The 22,057-nt window shown below is 39.8% G+C and overlaps 2 protein-coding genes across 2 annotated transcripts in view; one reads left to right on the top strand and one right to left on the bottom strand.

The window, feature by feature from the left end:
- The window catches only part of LOC306747664 (general transcription factor IIF subunit 2-like), a gene marked incomplete at its 5' end in the record, with an annotated part of 34,462 nt that overhangs the window by 1,543 nt on the left and 10,862 nt on the right, over positions 1–22,057 (bottom strand). The window contains 3 exons of the mRNA XM_079230733.1: positions 856–999; positions 1,699–1,798; positions 3,797–3,878. Coding sequence (XP_079086859.1) covers positions 856–999; positions 1,699–1,798; positions 3,797–3,878 — 326 coding nt within the window. The remainder of the gene's footprint in view (positions 1–855; positions 1,000–1,698; positions 1,799–3,796; positions 3,879–22,057) is intronic.
- Positions 14,680–15,456, top strand: kctd4 (potassium channel tetramerization domain containing 4; the record flags this gene model as incomplete). The annotated part of the gene is made up of 1 exon (XM_079230732.1): positions 14,680–15,456. The coding sequence occupies one exon, from the start codon at positions 14,680–14,682 to the stop codon at positions 15,454–15,456; it is 777 nt and encodes a 258-aa protein (XP_079086858.1).

Here is a 22,057-nt window from a genome sequence, read left to right as displayed (position 1 = left end):
CTCCTTGTGAATTGAAGACTGACTAGAAGCTGCAATTGTCCCCATCTTGTCAGTCTGAATGGAGACATAAATAAGATCCCTGACCAGTTTTACACTACCTATATACTAAATGGTGGCTTGTACGCAGCATTGCTGCTCATTTTAATATGCTTAGACTTTTAATTTCTGTTGTGACAGTACCGTTTTGTTTCATGAGCAGGCATAAATCCAACAAAAACCTAAAGTCTAATACTGATGAGGAGCTGTGTGAGACGCTATTCTCTCCAACGCCCACAGGGTGTCTCTGTTGAGCTGGTAGGAACGTACCACTGCACCTGCTTTTCATAATGGGCATTTCGGTTACTTTAGTTCAGTTAATTTGAGTGTTAGCCAAGTGCTTTAGGGAAAAGTGATGGTGTGGAGTGTATTGCAGCGTTTGACTCCTACTCAGCCGATGGTTATGCAATCAGATGCAATCAGCGGGAGAGGAGGACCTCGAGGTCTCATCAGCACCTACACATTGCTGTTCTCTGCGAGCTGGAACGAATCCACTGCACTGAATCGATTCATTCCGTGTCCGTGTGTGTGTCCGTGTGTGTGTGTGTGTGTGTGTGTGTGTGTGTGTGTGTGTGTGTGTGTGTGTGTGTGTGTGTGTGTGTGTGTGTGTGTGTGTGTGTGTGTGTGTGTGTGTGTGCGCGTGTGTGTGCGTGTGTGTGCGTGCGTTGGCCCAAATTTCAGCCACAAAAAAAGTGTGAACAAGCATGAACGTCATGCCGTGGGCGATTTGTTCAAATTTAACAAAGCAAGGTGGATAGTGGGCAGGTGTATTGTGTTTTTTTCAGCTACGCTGGTGTTGTGTGTGTGTGTGTGTCTCACAACAGGTTGTTTGGTGATGTCCACTAGGTCCTTAATGTTGTAATACTGGTGCTTCTCAAAGGCAGAGAAGAGCATGTCCAATACGATCTGCCGCTCAGCTCGCACCATTTTCCCGTCTGTCTTCTTCTTCTTCTCGTGCTCCAACTGAGATTCATACTTGTCGTTAATACAACTAATATCAATAATAATGACACTTGTAATAGTACTAATACATCTGACCATTTGATTCTAATGTCACAGTTTGATCAGTTTAAGTTAGGCTCTATCAGATTGTTTTTTGTCATAATGTAAGTATTTAGCTCATATTTCCATTGTACTTTCTTTTTTAAGCTGCCCGTTAAATTAAAATGTACTAAACACATATTTTCTCATTTTATTGTCTGCACTTTCATTAGGCTGAAGAACTAACAAAAAAAAAATGAACAAAAAAGAAACTGAAGCAGCAGAAGCCAAAATATTACTTTTTGTCTCAACGATATGTCAGACCCCAAAACACTGGATACTACATTTCCCATAATCCAGTCTCCTCTTTTGTTAGACCCTCCTTGCCTGTTAAGTCTTTCAAACTGAACGCTGCTGATTGTAACAAAAGCTTCCTGCTAAAAGTAAGTAGCATGTAAGCCTCTGACATCACTACGACTTAACAAGCAAAGAGACTACAACTAACGACTACTTTCATCTTTAGTTCATGGACTAAATATTAATCTAGATTCAACTATAATTTGTGTCAGAAATATTTCTCATTTTCAAAAGGTAATTGAGAAAAATTGAAAATATTCACATTAGACAGGTTGAAAGCAGGAAGACACACGCACATACACACACACGCACGCAAGTTCTCACATTGAAATCGTGGTTGGCCACAGGCTTGAATATGGTAGTGACAGCTTTCTCCAGTTGCTGTGAGAAACGCTGAGGCTTCGTGGACTCTTTAAGCTGCAGCCTGAGAGAGAGAGAGAGAGATACATACATGCACACACACAGAGAGAGAAAGAGAGAAAGTTTACTTTGTGTTTTCTGTGGTCTAACTTGATCTCTGCTGACAGATGTGCCTGTAAGCAAGAAGACAACTGTCAGCACCGTGAGGATAAACTACCGTAACCAAATACGTGAAGGCAGCTGCTCTGCTTTCTATTTATTCATCGTTCATCTCGACTGGTCATTAAACGCATTTCATTTAAACTGATGGCCACACAAACAGATAAGATTATGAGTTTGGAAGAAATATTATACACAAAGCAATGTAGCTGCCTGATGTGTTCATAAACACATTAACCATAGACTGGTGTGCTAATGAAGACATGTGTAAAATATATTTAAGCATTTCTTTTTTTATCATTTCTCTTATTGCTTAGTAGATGAGTCCTATATCATCTGCAATGTTTTAACGAGCAATTAAAACAGATAACATGCATAAACAAAAACATCCATAATAGTGACAATCAGTGAAGAAAAACAAATATAACTCATCTAAACATTATTTTAATTATGTGTCTTAAAGCATTCAAGTGTATTTTGTTTGCGTTTTTCCTCTCCAATATGCACATTTATATGGCAATATGATTTGACACGCACACACACAATATGGAGGGACATTTGTCAGCTGCCACCCAAACGGGAGATTTGAAAAGTGAAAACGTTCCTTGTCAAGTCCGAAAGGAAATACAAGTCTACACATCTAAGTTCAGTATGTACTCCCCACGACACCGCAGTACCATTCTGTAACGTCTCAGAGAATCAGCAGCCAGGTGATCAACACAGATGTTGATCTTTTAAAAGTGTGAGTGTCAGGAGGGAAACCTTTCTTGCACATCAGCGTTCCTGTAATTTGTCTGACTAATTTGACGACGGACAGAAACAGGCTCTCTCACTCACTCACTCACACACAGACACACACACACACACACACACACACACACACACACACACAGACACACACACAGACACACACACACAGACACACACACACACACACAAAAACTGTTGTGTTTGCTTTGGGCTGTATTGTGGCAGTGCATCTTCCACAGTGATGTGGTTGCTATAGCAATAGCATGCACTAACTGGCTGGAATAACGGATTCTGATGGAGAAGAGACAGAAACCATTTTAAAAAGGCAGAGTGGACTTGAGTGTTTAGTTTTCGCACTTGAACAGATTTTGTGTCGTCCAGGGGGTGAAACAATGTCCTGGAATTGCTGCGACATACAATGAATATCATGTCTACATTGTGCGCCTGTGTCCCACACACAGCCTGGTCACAACCAGTCCAGAGGGCAATGCATCCATCTATCTATGTATCTTAAAATGACATTTGGTTTTTACATTTGAAGCTTTGATTGAGGTTTTCGATGGAAGCTTCAAATGTCTGAAGTCATATTTTATGACGTTATCAGCTTAAAAAGATGGTGAACATAGTGCTCAAATGTAATTTATGGTGCAGTTTGAGTTCTGCTATAAGTGCGTGTGGGAGACGTAACGTTTGTGACTAAACTGTACATTTCTTTGTCCAGTAAGTTATCGGGGATCTGATTAAGTGCACCCGAGATGGTGGGAGAGGGAGGGATAAATGAGAGGGAGGAGGGATAACAGGGAAGGGATGGATGAGAGGGATAAGGGATGAGAGGGAGGAGGTATGAGAGGGAAGGGATGGATGACAGGGAGGAGAGGAAGGAAAGGGAGGGAATAGGGAGGGGAGGAAGGAAAGGGAGGGATGAGAGGGATGAGACGTGAGGTGGTGAACTCTGTGTTTACGTCAATGATGCTCACACAGTCAAAGTTGGTGGACAATGTCACCCTAATGTCAAACTGGCAAGCAACCATATTATCAGCATATACAATAATATAATTTAAGCAATAATTGATAAATTTTCTTTGCTACATTCCATTATTCCAACTCAATCATAAAGCGTTTCCGAGCTGAACAATTACAAAAGTTCACCCACTTCTTCAGCCTCATGTAGTCGTCACTGACGACCGGTCTGCATTCAGCTCGGTGCACCACCATCCCCTCCAGACTGATTCCCTCTACAATGAAAGACAGTGACTCAGCTGCTGCATCCTGATTCAGACACACTTTAAAATATAAATTATACTTATATTGTTATACTTTGAGCAAAACACCCCAATATACACCCAACATAATATATGTGTCAACATTCAACAGTTTGGGCAGGATTTATGGGATATTTACAATCATATCGTAGCTATACATCCCAACTGGCACCTAATAATACAGAAGTACCTGAAAAGCAAAACAAATATGAACGCCTAATCTTCATAATGCAAGTGCATGGTATCTTACAACCATCCTGAATTGTGCAGTGATGACATGTGAATCTAGCACACCTCTACCATCCATCCAATATGACACAGAAGAAAGAAACACATGTGCACATAAGTCCAGTGAATAAAAAAAAATGTAAACCTACTATTATAAAGAAATGATTTGGCTATTATTTGGTTTTAAACAAAACGAAGAAGGAGAGACAGAGTCCATGAACAAAGTTATTGGTAAACTGTGAGATAAACAGGTCGGGACTAAAGAGTGATGCCAATGCTAAAGTGTCTTAAACATGCATTCTCTCAACTGACCAGCAGGGGGCGACTTCTCTGGTTGCAAAAATAAGTCAGATTGTATACAAAAATGTATCCTACTTCTCACTTGATTCATTACCTCACTTAATATTGTAAACGGGAGTTTATGGTCTCAAATATGCCTTGTTCCATCTCTAGGGACACGTCATGGCCGTTTACCAAACAGTCATGAAGGCTGGAAAGAACCAGAGTGTCAATCCACAGGAAGTCTCTCACTGAGAGTGGAGGCTCTTTGTGCAAAGAGGGAGGGTATAAATAAGCAGGTAAACTGTGGGACAGAAGCTTTACCATGAACACAGACTTCCAGTGGTCTCATATAGCTCACAGTTTCTGAGCAGAAAAACATTGATTTCTCTAAATCGTAAACTATTATGCTACAAAAAACATTGTAGAGCTGAAACGATAGAAAGATAATGCTGTTCTCTGTTTGAAACTTAATCTGTCTGACGATCTTTTTTTTTTTTTGACTTTACCTGCAGCTCTAATACATTGTATTCTTCTTAGCATCCATTACAAAGCTAGTTAACAAAGCTAATTATAGCACAATATTACAGTCTTGTTATACTCCTACATCCATGAAGCTTATCATAGTTAGTTTCTGTTGATAATGAATAGCTGAAAGAAGTTTCATATAATATGATGAAATGCAACAGCACCTCAATTAACGCTTCATATACAGTGTCAACGCAGGCAAGTTCAGACTGGGGCTAAAAAAAAAAATCTGTGTTCAGACATGAAGACTGCAATTTACCAACGCGTCGCCATCCAATCCGACACAGCAGGAGAGCATCTGTTAGAAAGAAATGGCCTGAATCCAGGTGTGCACAGCTGGCAGAAGCAGCCTCAAAAATACTTGCAGCTGTGATTTCTGTCATCGGTGCCTCTACAAAGTACCGAGTAAAGTGGATGAACACAGACCACATGTCAATGAGTTTAGTGTTCTGCGTTTAACAAACAATTAAGATACTGATGAAAAAAAAAAGTCTTCTCGTCCAGTCAATGAGTGGAAAGTAATTGGAAGTACATTCACTTAAAGTACTGTACATTGTTAAAGTATTATTTCATGCTATTTTGCACTTCTACGCAACTACATACTGTATATTTGACAGATCTTAATCTATCAAATATACAGTATGTAGTCGCGTACTATATATTTAGTTATAAGTGACCTTTTTCGATTAAAAGTAGTTTATACAATACATTGCTGCACGTTGCTATGGATGAAACCAGAGGTCTGGTTGAGGCTCTTTGTCACATTTAAGATGTCGAGGTATTAGCAGTTCACAAAAAGATGAGAAAAAAGTCAAACAATGAGAACCGATTTGAGGAGAAGAATTTAGCTTTTCTTTTTTTTCACCCCATTAAATAACTTCCCTCAGATTTTTCTTGTGTGATGGTCAGTCATTTTTCCTTAAGGATAATAGATACGTTAAGTACATTTTTAGCTGATAATATTTATGCACTTTTCCTTCAGTAGAATATTAAATGCAGGACATTGTTATTGTCATTGTATTGTTTTTACTGTGGTATTGGTACAGCTACTTAACTGAAGGATCTAAATACTTCTTACAGCTATGCTAGTAAGTCTTTCATAAACTGTTCACAACTCCTCTTAATGTTACATTTTGATCCATTTCTGATTTACCTTGAACATGGCATTCTCATTTGTTGCATTTACTTTTCAAGGCGTTCTTTCATAAGGTGCTTTATCCAAATATTCATCTGTCCAACCCTGAACCTTTGCACAAAACACTTGATGCCTCTTGTGCTTCACTCCAAATCAGAATGACGAGTCCAGTTGGTGAGCGTTGGCGTTATATTGGCAGCAGCTCCGTCTATTGTGCGTTGTTGCATGATTTTGGCATTGTATTTATCTGGACACATAAAAAGGTCTGAGAAGCAATACATTTCACACCCACCAGCTAATAAAACCAGCAGAGAGAGAAACACCAGAATGGCAAAGACAGAGAGGAAGTCAACAGGGAGCGGTAGAGTTCAACAAATGGGCGGCAAGGCCTTGACAATAAACAGGTATGAAAAGGTCCAGGTGAACTGTGGAGGGCGCTGAGGCGCTGTCTAAACTATTGGAAAACTCTTACAATATCCATAAACAGATAGGGATCTTCAAGTGTCAAATCCGGTCTGGTAAACACTCTGGGAATACATGCCAATTGCATGTGTTGTCTTCACACTTCCCTCGCTCACGTGGGGGCGAAATGCAAAGAAAAGACGCCTTTCCCTCTCAAGCGTCTTCTGAAGCAGCATCAGGAATCTGATGACGTCGGCACAGCGGGATCACCCGTCAGACCGCTTCATCTGCTCTGTTGCGTCTTTTAGTCCCTAATCTGTGTTTCCACAGATAATGTGATTATAACAAGGGGAGGTATTGTACGGTGTATGCTGCTCCCGTCTTATTGAGGTCCTCCTACATGAGACACTGGATGCACGAGAACCATCTCTACCAGTAGCAAATACATTTTTGTATTAATTAATTAGGTATGTCTCCATTTATTTAAGTTGTGCTTGTAAAGTCACTATCTGACTATCCTTTAAAAAAATTCTAATTAAAAGCATTGGATTGACCTCATCAGTGGCAAAACTGGTTGATTACTCTGTGTTTTAAATCAATGTATGGGAAACAACTAGAAATATACACAAAATACCAAATGTTAAACTGTTAACTGCAAGGATAAGGCTAATCTTATTCTATGTTTTTCTTATCGTCAACAAATCCCATCAAACAACCCGAACCCACAATGTGCTCCTCTCACATAACCTTGTAACTTCTAAACTCCTTTTGTGGTTCCTAATCTTTTTTTCAGACTCCATAATTTGCAAAAACAGCAATGCACTGTAGCTTTTAGCCATCCTTTGAAAAAATAATGTAGTTTTCTTTGACTGCAGAATAATTGGTGTGCTTTATTTACAGCAGCATGGTGTGTGTGGTATTGACACCAAAACAACCACAGAGCCATTCTTCACTGCAATGAAGGAAAATGTCAGACAGTGTGCCTCATTTTATGCATTTTTTATAGTTTTTGGACAGAAGATCTCTCTGGCACAGAGGAATAAACTATAATGCATCAGGCTTTGGCTACCGAGGCCTTGACAGAAGGATCGATTCAGTGTTGTGTTTTTTCTTTTTTTTCTTGCGTTTTGTGTGCAACTAAGGGAGAGAGTATCGGCAGCCTCATCTATAATTTAAAAAAAATGCCTTGATGTATTCAGTGTAAACCACAGCTGAACAAAATGCAGGTGCCACGGTCACCATAGTAACCATCACATGCCACTTGACATCACGTGTCACGAAGCACTCCTTTAAGAGTCCGTCTTTAATCTTGGAGGCAACAAATGCTTTGCAGTACGTGTCACAGATCTCACTAATGTTCATCTTTGCCTTTTCCACAAATGGATGCAATTATGTGCAATTATTGGCTGGCGAGTGCGAGAGCACTTGCCAGCCACACGTATAAAAACCCACCCACACACAAGAAACATGTGTCCACACCAACATCGCCGCTGTGCAGTAGTCATGGTCAAACACCCCGTTTGATTTCATCAAGGCCATAAAGAAACGTGGACTGTTTCCCTCCTGCAACTCACGTCCTCCCGTTGGGAGACACATGGGAAGACACACGTACTATAGATAGAGAGAAAGAAAGGACTAATATCGGATGTGGACTGGCTCAAGGCTTCAGCGAGTGGGAGGAACACTTGAGATAAATAGAAGACTCCTGCACGCTGGCTTCACTCTAAAACTCTTAAGTGCTAGATCAATGTTTTGGTCCACACCTTCAGCATCCCAATTCTCCTACGCACCCATCATTCAGAGCTGCAGGAGCTTGTATTAGTCTATCTGATGAAGAAAAGCTGAGGCTGCGATTTAACAGCTCATCGTTAAAATCACAACTGTTTTGATAAAGCCACATGGTGAATTTCAATTCTGTCACTCAGCTGCTCCTGCGTTCATTTACACACACACGAAAAGCATTTTTCACGTTCACCAATTTTCACCTACGCTTTACGGCACAACAATGCATGAGTCAGGTGGAGAAAGTCTTCATTGGGAGAAAACACTTCGCTCAACTTAGCACAAAGACTGGAAACAGATGTGTCCAGATGTAACAAAATCCACTTACCACAACAACCTCTATTTCATTTGTTTAATCTGTACAAAAACAGAAGTGTAAAAACAATAGGTTGTGGTTTTACAGTGTGTTCTGAACAAAACCATTTAATGGCTAGGCGTAGAAACTTCCTGTTGTCATTCTGAGGTCGACAGGCAACCAGCAAACTAACCAACAAAGCGAATAAGCACATTCTCCAAAACTTTAATTATTTGTTTCACATTTAAAATACCTTATTCTGAATGCATTTGAAAACCACTATAGTTACTATATGTTAGCATGATAGATTATTCTGTACTTATTACAGCTGCCTCGGGGTCTGAAGTTCAGGTCCCTGTTCAGAGTGATACCCACAGCTCACTAGGGTTGAGTATGGTTTGGGTTTTTTCTGATCTAGGTGGGATGGGATCACACAAGCCATTAAAGTGAATTTTACACTTCAGAGATGCTGCTTGAGCAAAAAGAGACCCAGCAAGTAAAAATGAGAAATGACCTTTGTGCGTACGGTGGACATCAAGCGTTGCTCTTTCAGAACAAACGTTTGTCTCCAAGTTCAAATCTGCAATCAAGACAAAAGAATTGAAGAACAAAAGTTGCTCCTAAATCTGACGTGTGATGATTGACATATTCTCTCAGTAAAGCTAAAACGTTTAAGTCAATGCAGTCACTTACTCCAGTAAAGTAGGTAAATAAGCGTATTGAAGTTTGCCATAATAATAGTGAGATCAGCATCAGGATTACGCAACCTCATTTAATTAAAATAATCTTATTCCTGAATTAAAAAAAGGCAGTTTAATGAAAAGCAAACATAAATAAATAGTTGGATGGAAAAGGCAAGAGCTGTATTAACTACATTTAAAGACATGGCAAGGCATTGTACTAAGCTAATTCTTAAAGAGTAGAGAAGTGAAAAGGGGTTGAGTGAAGACAGTAGGAGGAGAGAGACAGCTGAGAGGATGAGGAGGTCACTTGTCCACCCCCTCATGCTCATCTCTTACCTCCATCTGCTCTCAGGCCCTTTCCTCAAAGCTCTGACCTTCCTAATGTTAAACACAACAAACAGCTCGCCGCCCACCAGGCCTCCATCCACCATCACCGTCCATGGATTAACTAGCCTCTTCAACACTCCAACCTATATATTACACTAGGGGTAGAGCAATAAATACAAATATGTCAGTCAAAGACCTTCATCAGGATGCTATATAGATGCTGCTCTTCAGTACTGTAAAACTGTTGCAGCATAACAGTTCTTCCTTTTTTTATTTGGAAGGTTTACTAACCTTAGGCTTTATTCAGTGTCTACAAAAATAATTCTTCTCTCACACTCACACACACACACACACACACACACACACACACACACGAATTGCATAAGCTTCTTCGGTTACTTTGCCTCAGGCTATTCCTGTGACCCTGGCTCTCTCCGCTCCAAGATCACTCTCCTATAAGACTTGTTTGTACGATTTCTTCGCTTCTCTAAAACAACAAACTCTTGCCTCAGATCGGAGTCAAGATCTGAGGCAAGGTGGCCGTCAGGCAGGATGTGGACTACAGTAAAGTCAGGGGGTCTCCTCTACGAAGATGTGATCACTCCCTTGAATACAAAATATTGACAATATGCTATTTTGCCATGAATTTAAATTGTGTTGCATCTTTATAGATTGCCTGTAAAATTAGACCAATATTGAATGTATGAGAAATTTTCGGCTGGTAGCAGGAAAGCCATCACAAGGAAATTGCTTCAGGCAAACCCTCCAAAGAAGGATAACTGGACTGCACTTGTCAATGAAATAAACTGTATGGAGAAAATTACCTTTATTTTAAGAAAACAATATGAATAATACATAAACTCTCTATAAATATGTGACTATAAAATGTCATTAAGACCCAGTTCTAGTATTGTGTAGCCCATGTCAACACACATTTAAGTTGAAAATGTCAACCAAAATATAGTTCAAAAGATGCATTTACAAGTTGATTGGTTTTGATTTATATAGACTGGAGGTATTATTTTATTTCCCTGTGTTTAGGATGTTGTCATATTAACTGTTGTTAATAATGCCATTCTAAAGTCTGTTGAGTATGATCAATGTAAATACATCTCTACCATTCTCATATCGATGGATTACATGTTTATGCAATGAGTTAAATATATAGCTGATGTAAAAAGTACAATGGTTGTGTATAATAGCTGCTCTAGCCTTGCTGGAAAAACCTTGCGAATGCAACACAATTGAGGAAACGCTGCCAATTCCCTTTCACACTGTGCACCAAGTTAGATAATACATAAATCAAAAATAATAAATGTATGTCTTTCAATCACATTTCTAAATCGATGCATGTGCACATTTCTAAGTTTAAGCATCCGTTACATAGACGTTGGCATAACTTCATCCTAATACATGTCGCAGACAGAGTTGTCTACACATGATTGACAACAAGGAAGCAATAAAAGAGGAGGGTGAAGTCACTGATTGGATCTCCGAATATAATTTTCCATTAGAGCTCATCTCTACCAAGCCCACAGGCTGCTTCATTAAGGAAATGTAATGATTTCATTCATTAACTTTGAAGTGATTTTCCGATGTCTGGACTCAGCCCACTCATTTTGAGTGTACATAGAGTAGCAGCATCCATGTGCAACAAGTGAGTCCAAAGAGCTAGTCGCAGAAGAAGAAGAAAAAAAATGTAATCCTTAGTTGATTAGATTGCATTAAATCTATTTCTCACCCTTAAAAATAGGTAAACAGGAAGAAAATAATGAAGATTACTGAGCAATTTTTAAAAATAGTTTCATGTATGATGTGGCTGTGTGTTCCATAATCTTATTGTCTAAATCAATCATCATTTGTGCGTGATTCATCTCTATATAATTGTTGATCTTTTACTTAATTATTATAACTATTTATGATGATTTAGATACCTATTCTGTTCTCAGTAGTCTAATATAACCTGGACCACCTTTGCTATCTGCATTATTTTTCAGTTTTCCAGGTATTTGATTATAAATAAAAATATTAAATGAGTGCAATAGTCAACCTTAGGAGGAGGACATTTAAAAAAGGATCAACTGAGTTTGTCGGATTCTTCGGTCCAATGACTGATTGTTCTATTCGCTGTGGTTTCATTTTAATCAAGTGCTTATCCTATATCCCTGTTCAAGTGGTTTTATTTCCTATATCCCTGTTCAACTCGTTTATTTCCCACATGGTTGGAGGTCACAGGAGATTTCATGTGTCAATATCAAGTGCTCAAGATAAAAAGTAATCATTAAAGCCTATGTGACAATATTGCTACACTGAAAGAAATAAAAGAATCAGTTTGATCCATCCGATGAGCATTACCCGACACACACAAAGCCTATATACAGTAGACTTCCATAATAATTAAAGCAAGCGCTTGACAGCTCTGAGCTCACATAAAACCCTATTTTAAGTGGTTGCCATGCAAGCTTCAAAGCAGCCCGTGACGCTATGTTACACCACAAGCTCTTGGAGGAGCTCTATGAATAATTCACTACCTTTAAAAAAGGAAGGAGATTCCTTGCCCACAGAAATTTGGGAATTTCATATGAACATCCTGAGCTGTCAGTTTGATGAGAGACAAAACAGCTGTGACAACAGATTCTCACTGACTTTGAAGATAACGATCGGCCACGATGAGCCAGTTTTAATGAACGGCAGGAAGCAGGTCAAACCTCCCACAATCCTCTCTGCTGCATTTTGGCCTCGTTTGCAATTCCGATTGAGTGTTGTTGATGATGATACCACTAATCGCTTATGATTAGAAAATCGCAGCAGAGAGAGTGAGCTGTCACTCTGGGATCTTCTCCCAGATAAACATAGACACAGAGAGCAGTAAACCCGCCGAGTTTGAATTGAATCGTTTCAGTTCAAATTAATCTTCAGTCAATTCCTCTGAAATGCACTTTTTACAGCACATTTACAGCCCTAAGCTGCGGTGTAACTAGTTAACAACCTGTTGCACAAATGTAAAACACCGGTTGCTTACGGTTTCTTTTCATGAGAATTTGCAGTCAACAAAGTGCCATCACTTTATTTTGAATTAGTTTGTAAAATGGCAAGTATTATTTCCATGATTGTCTGATCCCTCAAAGTAAAAACTTGAATATGCATTTCATGCTCTGGCACACAGACAAGCATAGATACATGTATACAAGTGATGTGGGTCAAAACATCTCAAACTGCTCACATAAAATCTTGGATTTTCCTAGTTGACAAAAATCAAGTGCGGTGGCCCTATCTGGGTACAGTGCAGAGATAAAGTGCATCTTCTGAAACAACATGGTCAATTACATAATTAACACGAGGGCAGTTGAAGCTTGCTGTCCCATTAACAATATATATAAAAAAAGCACAATTTAATTGGCATCATTCCATTTGTATTTTATCTAACGAGAGCTGAAACAATTTGCAACCATTGAGATAATCTAGTAAATAATTTCAAGAGCAAAGATTTCGATAAATCACTAGTTCCAGCATCTTGAATGAGAGTATTTTCTAATTGTTTGATTAACAAATTGAATATCTTTGGGATTTTAAATGATGGTTGGGCAAAACAATTTTGAAGAGACCACCTTGGACCGAGAAAAACTGGGATGGACATTTTTCACTATTTATTGATGTTTTGTAGACCACACAATTTATAAATGATTTTAAAAAAAGAATTTGTAATAAAAAAAAGAATCACAGCCCTAAATCTAATCAATCATCCCTGTACCCTGCTACTGTTGTCTGCAATGTTCAGTACATCCAAGTAATCTTCAGTAAAATGTGTGAATAAACAGAGTAGTCCATCTATAAACATTCTTGCAAAGCCAGCCCACAGTCTCTGCTGCCCTGCAGTGACAAATACTGCCACAAAGCAGGTATTTTGTCATGGTCAGACTCCTGTTCTGATAAATCATGCAAATTGACTGGCATTGCCTCCGTGGTGTAAACAAATATAGTAGGTGACAAACCATCTGGACTGAAATATGAATTAAACAGAATTGCTGTTGGGGGTCAGACTCCAGCATAAACAAACGAGTGCAGATTGGTTTTGCATTTTGAATCAGTGTTGTGTCATTTTCTACTTCTTTCCAGGCCAAAGCAAGAGCCAATTCATAACCGTTCCTCCACGACCAGACCACCATTGACTGTAATTGGCCCATTTCCTCCTAAGAACAGCGGACACACACACACACACACACACACACACACACACACACACACACTCTATCAATGCACAGGCAACCTTCAGATAGACAGAGGACTGCTTGTTACCTTGCAAGAAAAAAAAAAAAAACAGGATATGCATATATAATATATAAATGCATTCCCTGTTGCTTTCATTTACATAAGTAAGGCTCGCAGCCTACTTCTCCCTGTCACAACCAGAGATGAAACAGAAAAAAATGGACTTCTTTTCAAAACAGATCCCCGTTCACATGTAGCACCCAGATGGATTAGGCTGCAAAAGGAGTTTCATATTCAGACTCAAGCGGAGACAATTTCACACCACAAAAATGATGGAAGCAACCCCCCCTCCATCTGGTGAGAGTGTGTGTGTGTATGTGTGTGTGTGTGTGTGTGTGTGTGTGTGTATGTATGTATGTGTGAGTGTGTCAGCTCAGCACCTTTTTCTAAACGATAATTAAGGAAAGAGAGTAAGAAAGAGCTCCTGGAGTCCGTGCTCTTCTGTTTGCGCTCATATCCCTCTCTCTCCTCCCTGAATGTGACGCGGTCTGCCCACCCACCTCTAAGAGAGAAAGGAAGTGAGAGAGTGAGAGAGAGAGAGAGAGAGAGAGAGAGAGAGGAGGGATACCGAGCAGCACACAGAGCCAGTCTGTTTTCAGCTCCCAGTTCACTGTAGCTCCGCTGCCAGACAGCACTCACCCATCCACCATCACACGCTCAAACACATTCACTCTCACTATACGACAGCTGACAACACCTTCTCATTTCCCCAGCAGCAGCAGCACAGACTCACACAGGCAGATCCAGAAGAGAAGGAAAAAAAAAAAAAAAAAACAGACTTGATTTGTGCTGCAGACATACCAGCTCTGAGGCGGCTGGGTCGAGGCTGGAGAGGGTGACTGGAGAATGGAATGGAACCTCAGAAGGATGGAAAGTGAACTGAGGCACATCAATCCGGACCTGCTGCAGCCCAGCAAGAGCTTCAAGAAACCCTCTTCAGGTACCATCACCATCAATGTGGGGGGGTTCCTGTACACTGCCCATCGGACCACCCTTGTCAAACAACAGGGTTCTTTTCTGGAAGAGCTGGCCAACGGCAAGAAGCCGGTTCAGCACACCGATTCCATGGGCAACCCGTTCATTGATAGAGACGGTCCAGTTTTTCGCCATGTGCTCAACTACCTCCGAACCGGAGAGCTCCAGCTGCCCGACGACTTCCGGGAGGTAGGGCTCCTGCGACGGGAGGCTGATTTCTACCGTCTGAGTGAACTGGTGGAAGCCGTGATTGACTGGGAAAGTCAGAGGGCGGCCCAGCGGGAGGCCGCCTTTTTGGAGATGACGGACAGCCATGAGAGGTCGCAGGGCCTCAAGGTGTACTGCAGTGACTCCACCTTCATCGACAAGGTCAAAGGGCGGCTGGTGCAGATCTCAAAGAGCCGCCTGGACGGCTTTCCGGAAGAATTCGTGGTGTCATCCAACGTGATCCAGTTCCGACACTTCATCAAGTCGGAGCCGGGCTTGCGGCTCGTACTGAAGGAGGACAGCACATTCTTGTGCACACTTGACTGTCTGAAACTAGAGACAGTGATGCTGGCACTAAAATCGGGCTTCAAGCTGGTCACCAGCCTCGACAGCAGCAAAGGCTCTGTGGTGGCGGCTGAGGCCCTGCACTTTGTCAAGTAGGATGAAGGAAAACAGATGGAGAGAGGAGGGATGAGGGAGACAGAGGGAAAAAGAGTAGTGCCTGATTACATGCCCACCCCGCTAACGTAAGTTATTGGCTTGAAGATCTTGTAACATGTGCTGAGCTGTGATGTGTCATTGGGTGGGAGGAGAACAGGTGGGTTGGGACTGTCTCGCAGGACAGTGTTTATATCTTTACTGCACAATGCTGGCTTACAAACACCGGATTTGATAAGTTTGGGGTAACAGAGGGTGAATCATCTACCTTTACACCGCTTTAGAAGCTTGTATTCATATAGTTCAGAATGATCCAGATCAACTTAGCATGTATGATATCCAAATAGCATTTGATAGGACATCACATGAAGTACAACTATGTCATATGAAAGACAAGCTAACAGAAGACGGAGCAATCAAACCGAGAGGCTGAACATCGGCAGCTTTACCAGTGGAGTTGTCTCTGCACATGAACTGCTTCTGCTGCTTCGTCAACAGCTGCAAAAGCCTTCAAAACCAGCCGTGATGTGCACTGTTGTGCCATTCAGCTTTTACTACAGTCTGTGCCTGTGTGTGTAGCTATACACTGTGTGTGCTGCTGTGTTTATTTGGTTGAATAGCTTGTGTTTAGTTTATTAGCCTCTTCGGAGCCTGGAGAAAAAACCACAGTGCATTGGGTTTGTTTTTGGATGGAATCACAACCATCACATCCAAAATTACACTGAAGCAACACAAACTGCTTCTCAGTTCACGCGGACAGGTTGAGTTTATGTGCAAAGAACCGTGATTATCGTAAGGGCTTTGACTCTAGCATGATGCATGTGCACTAAATAAACTGTGTGTTTGTTAGTGCTGTGAAGTTAGTGCCACGACCATGCCTATTTCTTTCAATGTGACTATTTTACAAATAAACGTGACACTGAAACGGTTGGTAAGTGTATCTGCAAAAGTCTGTGTACCATTTAATGCTTGAGTTATTGCTTGGTGTTGAAAGCCTGTCAAATGCCACTTTTAATAATAGGAAGTGTTTAAAGGTTACTTGGCATCAAACAACAACCTCAGACAGCCACTCTGCCATGATCCCAGTACATTTCTGATGTCAGTCGATTTTTCTTGCATCCAAGAAACAATGAGCATTAAATCCTGATTTACGTGAGATTACAGTCCATACACTGTGTTACTCTTAAACACTGAGGCAGGCGAATGCATAATCTGTGTTAATTTTTAAGAATCTTCTGATAAAAAAAATTAAATAAAAAATGAGTGGGAGAGACACCCTCGACTGGCTCACACTTTCAGCTTTAGCAAACTAGAACAATTTCTATGCATGTAATTACTCCTTTAACACGCCTCTGCATGTGATAAACACTGCTTTACATGTCCGGAACAACCTACGAGGTGTGCAGAACATTCAAGGACAAAAACATGCACTCTGTGTGCAGTATATTCTTTGTTGATACACATGTTAGTTGTCAGAGCAGTGGCAGATGTCCTGATGCTCCTGGGTGGCTGCTCCCTGAGTGAAGACATCAGTTCATGTCCCACTTTAAATAATTCAGTTTGAAAGTGGCTTTAGATCAATCAACGCCTGGAGGATTTTCCACGACAGAAACCTACAAAAGTTAAGATCCCTTTAAAAAAAAGTATCCATCAATTTTAGCACTTTCACATTATCGTGACTTCACCAAAATCACAATGTATGATATGTATGTAATGTTAAGGACTTACAGTAAGCTAATTAGAGACACATTATGAAGGATTATAAAATGTCATATCTGGTGTCCTCCAGAGGTAGTATGGAAAACAGATGGAGCTATATATTTCTGATGGCTTTTATACAGTATAAAACTATACATTTAAATTTAGTATGGATAGAAATTAATAATATGTATACAGACCTGTAAAAGTGAAAAAGGTGACACCAGTGCGGGGGGGGGGGCGCACAGTGACGGGCGAGTCAGTGCCCAACAGCGTCACTCGTCGAGAAGCTAATAATTGCACAAGGGTTTTCTAATGATCCATTAGTCATCTATGATGAGCAAACACAATGTTCCATTAGAACACTGAGTGATAGTTGCTGGAAATGGGCCTCTATACGCCTATGTAGGTATTTCATTAAAAACCAGATGTTTCCACCTAGAATAGTCATTTATCACATTAACAATGTATAGAGTATTACTGATTAATTTAATGTTATCTTCATTGAAAAAAAACAATGCTTTTCTTTGAAAAATAAGGAAATTTCTAAATGACCCCAAACGTTTGAACGGTAGTGTGTATATATATATATATACATACACACATATATATATATATATATATATATACACACACACACATATACATATATATACATACATACATACATATATACACACACATATATATATATATATATATATATATATATATATATATATATATATATATATATATATATATATATATATATATATATATATATATATATATAAATAAATAAAGTATTTTGTAGACTTAATACTTACAATATGCAATACTGCTGTACTATACTGAATATTGTTTTGCTACTACTAAATTTCACTTCATAATATTACACTAATAATAAACCATAATATGTATAATGTACCAGCCTTTTGATTTGATTTTTATTTGACCATATTATGTCATACTGTTATACCACTTTACTTTGAGGAGACGTCACTGTTAGTCCAAGATAAACACTGGAATAATGTTTCCACCAGGTAAACCTGAACATGCACACCTCTCTCCAGTGTGACAGTGATTATAACCGCATAACTATATTAAAAAACATATAACAATAACTATAAGCATAACTATGTAGATTATAATTAACTGGAGGATATACTTTCTATACGTATATCTTAACCCTTAAATATAAACAAGAGCCCGGCCACCCTACGGAGGAAACTCATTCGGCCACTTGTTTTTTAATTAAAATACAAATTGGATAAAATCTCCATTGTCTTCTCCTTATATGTAGTGAGGTGTCGGTAGGTAGAACTGCAGAGCCGCTGACTCGCCGCTCTCCTGTCTGACATCACACGCTGCCACGGACTCTCCGCTGCCAGTAATCTCACTAGCTGTCTCCAACAACGTTAGCTAACGTGTTAGCACGGTGACTAGCTTCCCATTAAACAAACTGGTGGGAGGGAAATTACGGCGCTGTAGACATCTTAACGCTGATTGCCCAAGACTCGACACGTCAAAGATCTTCTATTTGCGAAGAGCACAACTTTATTTTTTTTTTTGTGTCTCACTCTGATCTCAGAAACGCTGGGCCATCCCAAAAACAAAAACTCTTCGGATCTACACGATTTACGTGGATGACATATTTTCATTTCAAAACGGCGAATTTTGCCGAAAGGTGACAAGTTTGCAGGTATGTGTATAACTGCCTCATGTAGAGAGGGTCATCAAAGTATTTCTTATTATCTTATTCTTATTATTTTATAAGTAGATGCAACTCACTCTCTGTGTAACCTGTGGTTTATGAGATGTATAATTGATATAAAATGGTTAAAATGTTTATGTTACAAAAAATAATGTAATTCTGCCTGTTCACACTACAAGAAACAATTAAACTTATATATATATATATATATATATATATATATATATATATATATATATATATATATATATATATATATATATATATATATATATATATATATATATATATATATATATACATATACACATACATACACAACAGTTAGCGCTTCCAACTGTTAAAAACCACCTTCACATCAGCTGAAGTTCTCGCTTCGCTGCAGTGATGTAGCAATGCCCTCAGGGTGTGGTCCGCGCATCTTGACATCACTGTTGCAGAGCTGACCGAACCTAACAGACACACTGAGGACGATCAGAGGTGCAGCAGACTTAAAGTTAACCAGCGGAGATGGATGAAACTATGTTTTTCAGCCTGGTGTAAAGTTAATATTTTAAGTGATATAGTTGATGCCTCTGCAATGGACTTCTACTCATAAACAGTCATTATTGATTTGTTGGAAAAAATAAAACCTCACAATGTCATCATACAATAATGCCACACATTGTAAGTTAGCAATTTAATCAAAACAGCTCTGCTCTCACATTCACACCACCTGCTGTACTTGCTGGCGGCAACCACAGTGCAGCAACTCCCCCTGCAGAAGCCTGAGGGGAGCCCCTTCAAAGCTTCCCAGTTCCAGTAAAGATATTTGGTATTTTAAAACTAGGTCAGTCTGTGAGATAAATTCTGCTCTTTTCCCTCAAGGAGAACCTCTTTTTAAAATCGCTCTATAATCACACTCTGATGTGTGTCATCAATCTTAGTAGTAATATCCTATTTTTCCAAGTAATATTTACTACTTCAATAACACCATAGTTATCAAAAGTGCTTACTAAAGTTATTAACTGCTAAATATGAGTTGGCTTACTGGAAAAATATGATTTGTCTTTTTCATAATGAGACCCTCCCTCTTTAAGGTGATACAGCAATGCCCTGAGCTTATGACAACCTCACTGAACTAGTTCATATGAACAAAATGGGGACAAAGTTGACTTTCTCTCAGTGGAAGTATTTTCCCACCACTGCAATGTGAAATGGTTGACAAGATGACTTAACGTCATTTCGATTTCATCAAGTAAAAAGAAGGATTGTAGATTGTAGTAATTATCAAAAATAATAACAGACAGCAGTGTTGCAGTACTCAAGACCGTTCTTGGTCTCGACGCAAGTCTAAAAGATCACTCATCTCGTAATCGACTGCATTTTCAAGGTCTTGGCTCGGTCTCAGACTAAATACATTCCTGATGCATAGTCTGATACATTTGTTAACATAACTACCGGTACTGTGATTTCTCATTTAAAAACAAAGGAAATTCACACGCATTAAATTCCCCTCTGCAACACCTATTGATTATTGCGTCAATACATTTCTCTTAGACGCATACAGACACACATTTACAGTATGCAGCAATAAAAAAGGTGAATGAAGAGGAATCTTTATTTGTTTTCTGGAAGTGTTTTTATGGGAATGTGGATCTCTGTGCCTATGGTTTTCATTATCCACAATTTTTCTGAAGTGTGCCACACAGTGTTGGATTCGCACCGGTCTGGTCTTGTCCCATAATGCAACTCCATTGCATCTTTGAATAGACTTCCCATGCCTGGAAAATGCCAACACCTTTCAAAAACATGTTCCAGTTTGAAGGGTAAATGTTCAAGCCGAAACAGCCCTAATGAAATTATCACGGTCAACTGAAGTTCATGCATGAATTTGATTGCACCTTTAAATAAGCAATGAAATACATCCTCTCAATAAATAATTCAATATCAAATTAAACACATTAATGTCTGGAGAGATGCCTTTAAGTTCTTTAGAGCAAAACTGAATAATAAGGTTGATCTAGCACACATAAGTCAACAGGTTGATTATACTGGGGCACACAAAAAGCTAACACTAGTGTGTTATGAATGCATTTGTGGACAAAAAGGCTGGTTTGGCAGTGCCCAACGTTGCCGGTGCCAAAGCAAATGCAGGATAAATCTCGCCTGATTTCTATCCAAACAATGTGAAGCAGGGATACGTCATGATCCATTTATGGAAACTTGTGGGAGGGAGTGGAAATGTTTAAATTGAATAGCTCCGAACATTAAAATGCATTAATCTCCTCCAGAGTGTATTCTTGTAGAAAGGCTTTTGTAAAAACAAGTTGAATTGCCTCTTACTTCTGCTTGGAACTGTAACTATGCAGAGCTGCCTTGAACGCCTCTTAGAGTTACCGAGCATACCGACAATCAGACACTTTTAAATGAACAGCATCTCTCACTGTACCGCTAACTGTGCTCACCCCTCCATGGTGACGGAAACCATCTGCTCCAGCAGGCAATGTCGTCAAACCGTAGGACCAGCCGCCACCACCCCCGTCATGACTCATACACCCACATCAACCTCTGACATCAGGCGAATCTCTTCCACCGCCAACTCCTCACAAACAGACAACAAAACATATAATGGCGTGTGCAACCAATTAAATGTGAACAGGTGCAAGTGGAGATAAACCCATTAAACCTGCGCTGTTTAGATGTCACACTTGGCACCGATACTTTAATGTCAACAACATCTAACCTTTTTTTTTTTTTTAAATTGCAGATCAGCTTCATACATTTTTTACGACGGTGACTGCTTTACTTATTAGTCGCTGGGTCAAAGTGATCCACGCCTTAATCAAAAGGCAGCTTGTGATGATGAGGGAGGCAGGAGGTGCCGGCGAGAGGGAGGTAAAAAATAAATAAATAATCAAAACCACACTACTATCAACCGTCTCATCTCAGCCTTTTCACCTGTTGCCAGGCAAACCACAGACACACACACACACCATTAGATTAGATTCAATTATTGTCATAGTACATACATACATGAAATGTATTCTCTGCATTTGACCCATCCTTAGTATTAAGGAGCAGTGGGCAGCCCTGATCGGCACCCGGGCTTACAACATACCTCAGATTTGTATCTTTCAACTCCATCAAGAGAAGCAATGGCAGAGTAGGGGGGTGAGGATTGGGAGAAAGAGACTGGGTGATGGTGATGAGGAGGAGGAGGAGGGGAGG

This window comes from Taurulus bubalis (assembly GCF_910589615.1).
Source record: "Taurulus bubalis genome assembly, chromosome: 15".
Taxonomy (NCBI): domain Eukaryota; kingdom Metazoa; phylum Chordata; class Actinopteri; order Perciformes; family Cottidae; genus Taurulus; species Taurulus bubalis.
The sequence above is the reverse complement of the archived record's forward strand: the minus strand, read 5'-3'. Positions and strand labels throughout refer to the sequence as shown.